This window comes from Oryx dammah, unplaced genomic scaffold (genome assembly GCF_014754425.2).
Source record: "Oryx dammah isolate SB20612 unplaced genomic scaffold, SCBI_Odam_1.1 HiC_scaffold_8, whole genome shotgun sequence".
NCBI classification, from domain to species: domain Eukaryota; kingdom Metazoa; phylum Chordata; class Mammalia; order Artiodactyla; family Bovidae; genus Oryx; species Oryx dammah.
The window spans coordinates 47,361,680-47,375,459 of NW_024070192.1; the positions used below are offsets into that span (position 1 = coordinate 47,361,680).

Here is a 13,780-nt window from a genome sequence, read left to right on the forward strand (position 1 = left end):
ATTTGGGAAAAGTCATAGTCATGGTGAATCTGCCCGAAATTCGGGAGACCTGGGTCAGGAAGGAAGCCCCTAGAGAAGGAAATGGCAACCCCCTCTGGTATTCTTGCCTGGAAAATTCCATGGACAGAGGAGCCTGGCAGGCTATGGCCATGAGATCGCAAAGAGTCGGACACGACTGAGCGACTTCACTGGCTCACTCACTACCAAATGGAATAAGAGGGCTAGGAAGGGGGTGGCAGTGGGGGCTGGGAGGAAAGAACCTTTTAGATAGGGTAATCAGGGAGTGCTTTCATGAGATTACAGTTAAAAACAAGACCTAAATTATGAGCCAGTCATAACTCAACCCTGTATAGAGTTAGGGAAGACGAATAGGTAGGAGGAGTGGTTATAAAGCCCCTAGGATGGGAAACAACTTCGAGTATTTGAGGGCTGCAAAACCTAGCAAGGAGTGAAATGAAGAGGAACTGAGAGAGGAAAAAATAAAATGTTAGGTGGACAGGAACCAGAGCACTCCTAAGTCATGGGAAGGAGACTGGCTTTTAGTCAAAGTGCAGTGGGAAGCTTTTGAAGGATTTATACACCAGAGTCATGACCAGGTTTATATTTTTAAGATGACCCTGTAATGGTTATGTAGTTAGCTTTACTTTGTGTATGTTTGTCAAGCCTTACATTTATGATGTATGCTCTTTTGGAAATGTTTGTTATATTTCAAAAAAAGTTAAATATCTGGCTATATGGAAAATGGTTGGGGGAGAGTTGAATTTTCCAGTAGTTCATATAAGAGGTCATGGTGGATTGGACTAATGAGGTGAACAGGGGGAACTGAACAAAGTTGAGATACTTTTCGAAGGTAGAACTGACAACTTGGAATGAATGTGGCAGTTAAGGGAAAGAGAGAAATCGAGAATGACACCCAGGTTTCTGGCTAGTAATGTTTGTCAGTGTAATTCATTGAGATAATTGCAATCTTAGCAAACATTTACACACTCCAAAGGCTTCCCAGGTAGCTCAGTGGGTAAAGAATCTGCCTGCAATGCAAGAGACCCCAGTTGATCCCTCGGTCGGGAAGATCTGGAGAAGGGCGTGACAACCCACTCCAGTATTCTTGCCTGGAGAAGCCCAAGGACAGATGAGCCTGGGGGGCTACAGTCCATAGCGTTGAAAAGAGTCAGACAGGACTAAAACAACTGAGCTCAAGCACAGCACGGACTACTCAGAACAAGTCCTGGTCAACGACAGAGCCATATATTGCTTCATATTCCTCATATATATACTATGTGCAGGCATAGTTAAATAACTTATGTAGCCTAATTCATGTCATCCTTATAATAATATCATGATTGGATATTACTGTTTCTTTGGCTCAGACAGTTAAGCGTCTGTCTACAATGAGGGAGCCCCGGGTTCGATCCCTGGGTCAGGAAGATCCCCTAGAGAAGGAAATGGCAATCCACTCCAGTACTATTGCCTGGAAAATCCCGTGGACAGAGGAGCCTGGTAGGCTACAGTCCGTGGGGTCGAAAAGAGTCGGACACGACTGAGCAACTTCACTTTCACTTTCATTTTCACTTTCCATTTTGTAGATAAGAAAACTAAAGAGCAAAGAAATGGGGAAAACTGGGAGGACAGTTCTGTTCAGTTCAGTCTCTCGGTCGTGTCGGACTGTGACTCCATGGACCGCAGCACTCCAGGCTTCCCTGTCCATCACCAACTCCCGGAGCTTGCTCAAACTCAAGTCCATCGAGTCGGTGATGTCATCCAACCATCTCATCTGCTGTCCCCTTCTTCTCCTGCCTTCAACCTTTCCCAGCATCAGGGTATTTTCCAAGGAGTCAGTTCTTTGCATCAGGTAGCCAAAGTACTGGAGCTTTGGCTTCAGCATCAGTCCTTCCAATGAATGTTCAGGACTGATTTCCCATAGGATTGACTGCAATCAATCCCTTGCAGTCCAGGGACTCTTCAAGCGTCTTCTCCGATACCACAATTCAAAAGCAACTATTCTTCAGTGCTCAACTTTATAGTTTAAGTGTCACATCCATACATGACTACTGGAGAAGGACAGGTTCTATACAAATTAGGAAAATGAGAAACTTGGAAGTTTTTGAACGGGGGAAGAGGTATGAATCAAAGATTTTTCTGGTGGCATATTCTTTACAAAATACAACTCTGTCTTCTGTGAATTGTACCTGGAATCAGGTTTGTTTGTTTTTTTTAAATCCCCACCCTACCCCATACTTTTATGACTTGGCATGTATATAGAATTACTCAAAAGTGTTAGCAATTTGGTGGTGAAGTTTGGGTAATAGGTCAAGGCTAGAGATAGGCTTTTTAGGAGTCATATGAGTAGGAAAAAGAGTTGAACCCATGGTATTGCTAAAGGGACAGTGTAAAGAAAATGTATGAGTATAGAACATAAATCCTTGCTACTCCCTCAAACACCATCTTATATCTCTTTTCTTTTCAGTCATACTTTTTTATGGAGTTCTCTGTTTTCATTCCTTTCCTTCCATTTATCTTCCAACCTCTGCAGCATGACTTTTGCCTTCAATGTCTCTATGGATGGTCTCGGCAATGACATAAAGACCTTTGTGTTGCTAAATTCTTGGACACTTTTTGGCTCCTCCTTTTCTCTATAGCAACTGTTCTTCTTGACCACTCACTCATACATTTAGTCATTCAACAAATTCGGGGGAGGCGGGGGTAGGCCTCAGAGATACAGTTTTGATATTCAGTTCCTATACTTGCATAGAACTCTAAAAACATTCTAAATCATTATGACTGCCTTCTTTTCCTTCTGCCTCCCTGACTGCTTCTCAGGGAGCATTTTGGTTTCCCAGCTTCTGCCTTAGGCTCTCTTCACATTCTTCTTCTTTCTTGATTAAAGACTTTATTGATTTTTTTTTAATTAGAGCAGTTTTAGGTGGGAAGTTTTAGTTTTGAGGGGAAGATACAGAGATTTCTAGGTCTTGGTTTCTGAAAGGGACTTCTTTTGAGTAAGCAAACTCCTAGGTTTTCCTGGTGGCTCATTGGTAAAGAACTCGCCTGCCAATGCAATAGACACGGGTTCAGTCCCTAGGTGGGGAAGATCCCTTGGAGAAGGAAATGACAAACCACCCCAGTATCCTTGCCTAGGAAATCACATGGACAGAGGAGCCTGGTGGGCTACAGTCCATGAGGTCATAAGAGTCGGCCGTGACTTAACAACTAAAACAATTAACAAAGCATACCTATTACATGCTAGGCTTCTTACCACCTAATCCGGTTTAAGCTTCATGAACTGGTAAGAGTTATTATCGTTTTTATTTCACAAGTAAGAAGACTGAAGTTGAAGAGACAAGTAACTTTCCTAGTCACATTCAGGGCAGGGATTCGGATTCAGATGGATTCACACATAGATTTGAGACCGTGTCAGCCTTGTTTCCTTGCACCAGTCTCCCTCCAGTTCCACCGCCCTTGTATAATCCTGGGCTGGATCACCACTGTCCGTGTATTTTAACTGCCCAAGGAATTAGCTGGGTTTTGTTGTTTGTTTTTAAAGCAAAAGGCATTTCACTGATTGTGTAAGTTTTTAGAGAGGTCTTGTGTGAGGAAACAAACCCAGAGAATGTCAGCTTGTTTACTAGATTCTTTCAGATTAATTTCCTCCGAAGCTCAGATCTCAGATCTCTTCCCCACCGCGCAAAATTTTTCCGTCTCCAAGGCGACAGAGTCGTCCCTCCTTTCTCTTTCTCTCGCGCGTCTGGATGACGTCACACGGCGAGGCTCTCTGACGTAAGAGTTTCCTGTCCACCATCTTTGTCCCTGGCAATGTGGGTTTTGCGCAGTGGCTTAGACCTGGAGAAGGAGTCGTGACGTGCAGGAAACCATTACAACATCGCTCGGGCCGTGCTCTCTGGCCGCTGCTGCCACCCCCGCCCTTGCCTACGGTGAGTTGTAGGCGGCTACCTCTGGGGTGTGTTCCTTTTTGATGGGGTGGGGGATCCCCAGACTTGGTTGGAGACAGGCGGAGGAGAGGAAATCCGAGGGCCGTGACCGTTGAAGATGGAGTGAGCCGTCGGGTGTGACCGTTGTGAGGAAGAGGGTTGGAGAAAAGGACTCCACCGCTGGGGCGGGGCGAGGGAATCCTCGAGGTGGGAATTGGGGGGGCACTGGCGGAAAGATAAGTTCGAAGTCGTGGGGTTAAGAGGGTCAGAGGCCAGGGGTGTGGCTGGCGGAGACCGGAGGCCGAGGAGAGAACCTTGCTTCTTCCCGGTTTGGCGTCGTTCTGTGAGAGGCTAGGTAGGACATGCTCAGCTGAGGAAAGGGAAAAGGGGTTCCCCAGAGGTTTCCTCCTAGACGGGTAAACTTCGCCGTCGTCCGTCATTTGAGGTTAAGAGACGCCTTTCCTCTGCTTCGTAATGGAGGAACATAGCCGTAGAATTTTTACCACCTCGGGAAAGAAGAGGAATTCCTGACTCCGGAGAAAGGGAAGAAAAACCCAGAGAATTGACCCGATATGAGAGGGGGGAAGCTCTTGGGAGTAAATCTTAGCCCGGAGTTTTTTCTTCGGGGCCTTAGAAGGAACGGTCTGGTTTGAGAAAGGCTGGGGATTAAGACAGGTAAAGAAACTGGAACTTCCTGTTAATTCCATTAAAAAAAAAAATCCAGAGAGTTTATTCATGCTGTTAGTTTTTAACAGTACTCTTCTATTTGGGGGCAGACTTTTTTTTTTAACTCCATTATCAAGCGGTGTGAATAAAGTGTGGCTGCTTCATTAAACTTTTTACTTTTAAAGGTTTCAAAAATGCCAAACACTGTTAACAATCCTTGTGGTTTAAAGAGAAAGTAAAAAAAAAAAAAAAAAAACCGCAGTAAGTTTAGAAAGATAGAATGACCAAGAAAGTGGTCTCAGTGAGGAACAATTTAAATTATTAATCATCTTCCTGGGATACTTCTGTTGCCTAGCTTCAGGGTACACTTACAAAGTAATAATAGAAAGCAGCAGATGAAGGAGATGCAGCTGTACAAGAAAACGTGTAACACTTTGCCAGTGGTGACTAAGCCTGGTGGGAATGTGAGAACTGTTTACAGGTATTTGACAGTTTAAACTCCCAAAGAAGCAGAAAGTAGAGGGTGTTCTGCAGATAGCGTCACTGAAAGCTGGGTGGTAAAATTAGTATAAAGCTAACATTCTGTTAGCTGAGGGCTTCCCTGGTGGCTTGTCTGCTGTAGGCGTGGGTTTGGTCCCTGGCTTGGGAAGATCCCCTGCAGAAGGAGATGGCAGTCCACCGCAGTATCCCTTCCTGGGAAATCCTATGGACAGAGAAACCTAGCAGGCTTCAGTCCATGGAGTCGCAAAACAGTAGGATGTGACTTAACCACTAAACAACATTCTGTGACTTAAGAGACTCAAGAAAACCTGGTTCTTCCATCTTTTTTTTCCTTCTTTAAACACACCTGTATTTTCAGTCAGTCAGTTCAGTTACTCAGTCGTGTCTGACTCTTTGCCACCCCATGGACTGCAGCACTCCAGGCCTCCCTGTCCATCACCAACTTCCGAAGTTTACTCAAACTCATGTCCATTGGGTCGGTGATGCCATCCAGCCATCTCATCCTCCGTCGTCCCCTTCTCCTCCTGCCTTCAATCTTCCCCAGCATCAGGGTCTTTTCCAGTGAGTCAGCTCTTCGCATCAAGTAGCCAAAGTATTGGAGTTTCAGCTTCACCATCAGTCCTTCTAGTGAATATTCAGGACTGATCTCCTTTAGAATGGACTGGTTGGGTCTCCTTGTAGTTCAGGCAACTCTCAAGAGTCTTCTCCAACACCACAATTCAAAAGCATCAATTCTTCGGCGCTCAGCTTTCTACCTGTGTTTTAAAATACTACATTTTAGGCACAGTTCTGAATCAAGCTGAACAAGGAACGAATTAGGAAGGACACATTTTCTTTTCTTTCTTCTTTCTCTCTCTTCAGGCGTAAGTTTTCCAGAATTTATTTCAATTAAGAATTGGATGTAAAACTTAAGACCTTTTTTCTTACTGTATGATATTACCAGAGTACTTTGTAGTCATTTTTAAAAGGAAATGATAGCTATGTCTGTTGTAATGAGTTATGTTGTAATTTTGTATGCAATAAATGATACATGAAGATGTGTTATTGAAATGTATAATTAGCGCTTCTCATCCTTATGCTTGTAATGAAAGATTACTAGAATGACCTGTCCACTTTATAATTTGGTTTAATTCTGTTCACTTTTTCCCTACGGGCACCCGCTGTGTAAAATCCAACTTCACATGAAGAGAGTGGATTTAGTGGCCTCACCAACTCTAAATTAGCTGCTGTTTCCCAGAGAGCCGTTTGGAGTTAAGACCCCTATTAATTTTTTTCTGGCCTTATTCTCTTTAGGGGCACCAGAAGGAGGGAGGAATAGTTGAGAAGGGAAAACTGTCACAGCCTATATTTAGTAGAAACTAGGTTATGTTAAATCTAGATGTGTAATCCTGTACAGAGAGGCCTTTTCTGAAATGCAGTGACATCACACTCTGGGCTAGGAAAGTTAGAGAAATTGTGCTTTTGACTCTGTTGGCCTCATTTATGTTTTAAAACAATGTCCTGAGGCCATACCTCAAGCTGGTAGAGCAGCCGATGGATGACTTGTCTAGTTTGATCTGGTAAAAGTAGTGTGAGTTCCAATTCTATGTTGGCTTCGCTTTGCTCTGGATCTCTCCTGAGGAATAACTTCTCTCCCAATCCCCAGAAGAACTTGATTTTTTTTTTTTAATTAGAGTATAGTCAATTAACAATATTAGTTCCACTCAGCCATACACATACATGTATCCATTCTCCCCCAAACTCCACTCCGATCCAGGCTAGATTTTTGAGGCTTTTCAGCAAATACTTTATTCTTTGAACTCTGTCTTTATCTTGGCTGCGTTTTTGGAGGGGGGGCGGTGCTTCTGAAACAGACAGGAGTTTTCACCGTCCTGTGTTTTAGAGAATCTGTGTTCATCTCTGGCATGTGACTGTCTCATTTAAAAACATGCATATGCATCTTTTGAGGTGCAGTTCACAGAAAATGAACCATTTTGGAGTGAACAGTTTGGTGGCATTTAGTACATTTACAGTATTGTACAAGTCTGCTTCTTTCTTTTTTTTTAGTTTTAATTTTATTTTTTTTTGAGTTTCTTTGTTAGCAGGAACTAACATGATAAAATGTTTCTCTACTGGTAGCTGTAAGGGATATTACATTACTCTTGTGTAGGACAGAGTGAAGGAAGAGAGTGGTAAGTTTCTCCCTTGTCTTTAAAAGCAGGGATTTTAATTTAGTATCTAAGATTATGTACTTGACTTTCTCCTCTTCGCTGAAGTTTTGTGGTTGGGGTACATTATTCCCTAGTTAAGAACACGTGGTGCTCACAATGGATAGGACAGAAATCTCTTCCTCAGTGATAAAGATTGTTAGGGGAGGTAATGAAATTGTGTGAGTCACTGTTAAAGGTAGGACTTAAGACTAGGTTAATTTAGTGTGTAATAGATTGTGCGGAAAATTTCTGTTAGAAATTTAGTATGCGTGAATGTGTCAGAGCTTTAGGAAACAAAACAATTTGGGGGCCCTTTTTCAAAGAAACAATGAAAAATTCCAAGCAGCTTTTGTTTTTAAATCTTGAGCAAGTGTTAAGCTTTGATAACCCCATAGGATTTAGAGTGGCATAATCACATCCTGGAGAGACCATAATGGCCTTGAGCTATGGCCCTCCTGTCAGGCTTTAGCAGTCATTTCTGTATACTGGTTTTCCTCTTTGTGTATGTAAGTTCTTGGGCTTTGCAGGTGGCTGAATGTGGTAAAGAATCTACCTGCCAGTGCAGGAGACACAGGTTCAGTCCCTGTGTGAGCAAGATCCCCTGAGGAGGAAATAGCAGCCCACTCCAATATCCCATGAACAAAGGAGCCTGAAGGGCTATAGTCCATGGGATTTCAGAGTCAAACGGAGCACACAGTGCAATGCCATGTGTAAGTCCTTAGATAATAACTTCAGATTTATTCCAAGTCCTCTATGTGGGAGACTCCTTTCTTCAGTTTGCCCACTTCACATTTAGTTTACATTGTGAATGGATTAAATGATTATAACATTCTTTGAATTTTTGCTAGAAAGGCATTATGAAAATATTACATAAGGCAAGTCTTTGTTACAGAGTCACTTTAAATTGTAACAGATAAGCTGAAAACAAATTTTTGTTTTGTATAATGATTTATGAGTTCTAGCTCACTTTTAACACAGTAAATTCAGTGAAATTCTGGTACAACCTAAAGCACTATTGTATATAAGCATCAGGATTATAAAAAGTAGCTGCTTGGAAAGATAGCAAATTAGTCTAATTTCTCTTAAATTACCCAAGTGGTACATTTTAGAGAACAAAGTTGAGCCAAGCTCTTGTCACTACTTCATGATTTTGTGGCTCTTTTTTCCTTAATTACATTGATGTGTTTAGTGCTTAGGTCTTCTCTCTCATATTCATAAGTACCATTGTTTGTAAAGGTGTGGTCACTCACATTTGCCAAATGTGTTATCACTGATGTTGTTTTGACCTGAAAGTAATGAGCAGGTACTGAGGCATCTGTCGTAAATTTGGTGATAAGTAGTAGTAATAATGGTGGTAAAAAAGAAGATACCTTTTTTAAGTGCAGGAGTATTATTAAAAGAGAAATTTAATGTATTTGAAGAAGTCAAGTACATTGGACAAAGTCTTTAGAATTTCTCAAATCAGAAAACACTGTTTCATAAGAGAAATCTTTTTAGTCCATGCTGGTTTTGTTTTACCAGTGGAGTCTTACGTCAGCTGAAGTTGTTCTGGAAATTGGAAGGGCAAAGGTAAAGTTCAAGCTGGCACCCATGTTCTTTTAAGTTTTAGTATCAGTTCTGATTCTTTTTTGTACTCAATGTGACTAAACAGATATCTCAGTTCTTTGCATTGTTTTTAAGTGTAAACTGATCATTTCTTTTGGGGGTAATTGTAGGTTGTTGGAAATATGAAAAACAATTTTTAAGGCCTCTCTAGATGTTTGTCATGAAAGAATATTGTCCTACTAATTTAGACTTTCCCTTTTTTTTTTCTGAAAGAGATTCCTTTTATTGATACATGTGATGGTGAATAGATTGATACAATTATTTTCTCTTTCAGTTTTTCTATGCTTCTAAGAGACTCTGGGAGTAAGTTAGATTTGCCTTAATAGAAAGTAATAGGGAGATCTTTCAACACAAACTTTGTCTTAAATATTGGAGTGGCTAATGGAGATGCATTTACAGAAAGATCTAGCTTTAGGTCTTAGAGGCTCTGAGGAGATAATTGTGGATAAAATCATAAAGCCATGATAGGTTCAGATTTTCACTCTCTTCCATTAAGCCTTTGGAGTTTGCTCCAATTAACTTTTTGACACAGGAGTTTTATTCTTAACTATCCTTGCATCCCTTTGGATCACCCATGATGGTAAGGATGAAGAGACTCATTGTGGAATTTAGATATTCTGATATATAAATGTTCTTAAAATTAGTTGAATCCCTTGTTGGACCCAAATAACTCAGATAAGGGTATTCTTTTCTCTTGCTCTAGGTGCACATTAAAGATCCAAAACCATGACTGACTCCAAGTACTTCACAACCAATAAAAAGGGTGAGTATGAGAACTTGATAAAAGCCTTTTTTGAAGATTCTTCAGAAGTGATGGTGTAAAATTGCTTCAGGTGGAATGCTCCTGATCTCTTTAGAGATGCAGGTTTTGGACCATCTCATTGGGAACCTACTGCTTCTACAGAAAAGTGCATTGAACAGATTTTTAGAGTATAGGTTCTGAAAGATCTAACTGTAATGCACATCATTTTGACTTGAAGGTTTTAGTGGAAGGAAGAGATCCGAGATTGATCCACTGAAGATTGATAGGTCTGAGGAGGGTGAAAGAGGAAGAAGCACATTTATTCTCTTTTTTTAAAAAATTGAAGTGTAGTTGGTTTACAATGTTGTGTTTGTTTCTGGTGTACTGCAAGAGTAATTCAGTCATGTGTGTTTGTGTGTGTGTATTCTTTTTCAGATTCTTTCCTATTATAGGTTATTAGAAGATATTGAGGATATTGAATATAGTTCCCTGTGCTGCTCAGAGGAACATTGTTGTTTGTCTATTTAATATATAGTAGTGTGTATCTCATAATCCCAAGGTCCTAATTTATCTCCTCCCACTCTTCCCCCTGCTTTGTTAACCATCATTTGTTTTCTGTTTTGTAAATAAGTCCATTTGTATCATTTTTTTTTTTTTTTAGATTCCACGTATAAGTGATATCATATATTTGTCTTTCTCTGTGTGATTTAACTTCACTTAGTATGGTAATCTCTAGGTCTATCCATGTTGCTGCAAATGACAGTATTTCATTCTTTTTTATGGCTGAATAATATTCCATAGTATATATAAATCACATCTTCTTTATCCTTTCATCTGTCGATGGACACTTAGGTTGCTGCCATGTCTTGGCTGTTGTAAATAGTGCTACTATGACCATTGGGGTGCATGTATCTTTTCAAATTAGAGTTTTCTCTGGATATATACCCAGGAGTGGAATTGTTGCATCATATGGCGACTCTAGTTTTTTAAGGAACTCGTACGGTGTTTTTCATAGTGGCTGCACCAAATTCTTTTATTTTTTCCTTGGAAATAAACATTTTATAACAAGGGGTATTATTAAAGCAATATAGCAATAAAAAGTAAAAATAAATTTCTCTTCCTCTCTATTCCTGTTCCTGATGGGAACTTGATGTGTATCCTTAATCTTTTCTGTGTATATATTAATACATATGATTGAAAAAAATTTTAACCACAAAAAAGAGATGATACAAAACAGTGCCTGGAAACTTGATATTTTCTTATCCTTGCACTCATGCATTGTTTTGCATGACGTCTTTTTTGTTAAAGATAAAAATGATGTGATGCACTGAGAAGCACATACCATTATGTATCAATTACAGCTGCCAAAATGCATAACCTCAGTGTGATTATGAGAAAATACCTGTGACAACTGAGGGTGTTCTTTAAAATGACTGTCCTGTGCTTTTTAAAAATGTCATTATAATGAAAGACAAAGGCTGACCAGCTGTTTCAGATTAAAGGATACTGAGACATGACAGTAAATGTAACACATGATCCTGAATAGGATTCTGCCCTAAGGGGGATAGGGGTACAGTTACTATAGAGAACATTATCAAGATCACTAAGTCTATATAGATTAGATAATGTGTTAGTGTTAAATTTCCTGATTTTCATCATTGTATTATGGTTATTTAATGTAATTCCTTGTTCTTAGAAATTACACACTGATATATAATTTAGGGCTAAAGAGATGTGATGTCTACAGTTTGTTGAATGAATCAGAAAAATGTTATAAATATATAAAGAAGTATGGTAAAGCAAATGTGGTATAACATTAGAAACTGGGGAGTTTTACAGATTTTCTGTAAGATTAAAATGCTTTCAAAAGAAAAAGAAAATGGGAGGGCAGGTACAGTGCCTGGAGCACCAGAAAGTTATCTAGAAAGCCCAAGCATATTTGTCATTTCTTCTGTCATTTGGAGTTAATTGAGGGTAAACAAGGATACAGCCTGGTGGCTTAGAGGTTAAGGAGTCTGCCTGGAATGCGGGAGACCTGGGTTCGATCCCTGGGTCAGGAAGATCCCCTGGAGAAGGAAATGGCAACCCACTCCAGTACTCTTGCCTGGAGAATCCCATGGAGGGAGGAGCCTGGTAGGTTACAGTCCATGGGGTCACAAAGAGTCGGACACGGCTGAGCGACTTTACTTTCTTTTAAACAGGCTCTTCCACTGTAATACAGAAAACACCATAGGGCACTGCATATCACGTCAGCTGCTAGTCCATGGTTTTCAACCTTGCTGACACATTGAAATGGCCCAGTGAAAGAGAGGAGGTGATGTCCAGTCTTCCCCTGCACATGGCCTTATTTCTTTGGTCTGGGATATGACTTTGATGGGATTTTTAAAAGCCCCCCAGATTTTTCCAGTGTTTAGCTGAGATTGAGAGCTACTGCTAGCTGCTTGGTAGAGTTGATGAAGGGGAGGAGAGAAGGGGGAAAGATAGGAATTCAATAAAGCGGTAGTATGTATGAGACCCCTTGCCTCACTTAGTGCACCTCCGCTCCACCCAGCTTCTTCCTGTTTATATTGCTTACACCTTAGAAAATCCTTTAGCCCCGGTCATTCATTTTCAGCTTTATTTCTGATTCTCTTATCATTCTGAAATGTATTTATTTCTTCTATTAACATTTTGTGTGCTTTGATGACCTAGATGTTGTGTGAAAGTCAAAGTGAAAGTCGCTTAGTCATGTTGACTCTTTGTGACCCCTCAGCGCATGGAATTCTCCAGGCCAGAATACTGGAGAGGGTAGCCTTTCCCTTCTCCAGGGGCTCTTCCCAACCCAGGGATCGAACCCAGGTCTCCCACATTGCAGGCAGATTCTTTACCAGCTGATCCACAAGGGGAGCCCGGATGTTGTGTATAATGATACAAAAAGATGTAATTTAAAAACTCACCTAATTCTTCAAACCTTCTCTTATAATGGGTCCTGGTAACCTTTTTTTAAATTCAGGGATTTTTGTACAAGTTTGAGACTTACAGATGAATCACGACTGAGTAAATACCACATTTTTAAAAATGGATAGATTGTGTTTCTTTTACTTCCTGTAACACCCACTAGAACTGCCATGGAACATACTCTTTAAATTTATGCTATTGGAGTTGGAATAATTTCAGTTACATCCTGTTTTGATTCTTCTACTCCTGCTGCTATTCACAATTCAGATTTTCTGAAACCCTGCTGCTTGTTCTTTACTTTGCCCAGAAGTAAATGATGGGAACCCTGAGAGCTGGATTTGGCAGCAGAGGATGACTCTTTCAAGGGCCCAGCTTTTCTGTCTGTGCTATTTTTATAGCAGCTGTCAAATAAAGGGATGATACTTTTCAAAATTTGTTTGCTTTGTTGGCAGTAGATCTTGATATACAAGCTTTTTTAGTGCTTATCTTCTGTGCTGCTTACTGGTTTCATCCTTCTCCTTTAGAGGCTTCAGCAGATCACATTGCTGGCTGCCCCCACTATTTCTGTACTGGTGAGTGAGGCTGAAATGAACGGCAAGAACAGTGGAAGAAAATGAGGCAGTACTCTAGATGGGAAGTGGAAGTGGCAGTAGTCCTCTTCTTTTTCATAGTGTTACAGTATATTTTCTTTCTTGTAAAACCAGAGTTGTTATCTTCTTATTTCGGCTTCAGCTTTCTTAAGGTAGGTGAACCTTGGCCTTAAAATAGTAGTGACAGTCCTGGCATTTCACAGTGCAGAGCTTGAGCAGCCACTGAAGAGTGTACATTTAGAAATGACTGGTTTGTACCATTCTTGAAGCTTTAGGATGATTATTTCTGTTGTTAGCTTGATTGAACAGGATAGGGCTTTAAATCTCGTTGACATCTTAAAGTACTGATTAGACAGTGATTTTCAGCCCTGTACAGTTAGAATCACTTGGGGAAACTTTAAAAAATATGAACATAGGAGTTTTACTGTCTGAAAGTCTGATTTACTTGGATCAGAATGGAGCCTGAGCATTGGTATTTTTAGATCCCTCCCAGGTAAGAATTTGTAGACAATGTTGGAAAATTCTTAAATTAAAAAAGTTGGGAGAAACCATTCTAAGGCCAGTTCTGTTACTTGCTAGCTCTGTGACCTTGGATCCTCACTTTGTGGAGTTGAGAGTAGTGAATGG

General features: G+C 40.5%; 1 protein-coding gene across 6 annotated transcripts in view; it reads left to right on the forward strand.

Annotated features, from left to right (window-relative positions):
- AP2B1 (adaptor related protein complex 2 subunit beta 1) overlaps nucleotides 1-13,780 on the forward strand; it is a 115,549-nt gene that overhangs the window by 1,350 nt on the left and 100,419 nt on the right. The window contains exons 1-2 of one of the 6 annotated variants that reach the window (XM_040244062.1): nucleotides 3,774-3,926; nucleotides 9,588-9,647. In XM_040244062.1, the coding sequence (XP_040099996.1) occupies nucleotides 9,611-9,647 (37 nt within the window). In that variant the 5' untranslated portion in view covers nucleotides 3,774-3,926; nucleotides 9,588-9,610. Of the gene's footprint in view, nucleotides 1-3,773; nucleotides 4,070-4,150; nucleotides 5,071-9,587; nucleotides 9,648-13,780 lie in introns of those variants that run through there. The other 5 variants (XM_040244056.1, XM_040244058.1, XM_040244061.1 and 2 more) reach the window with 5 other exon arrangements.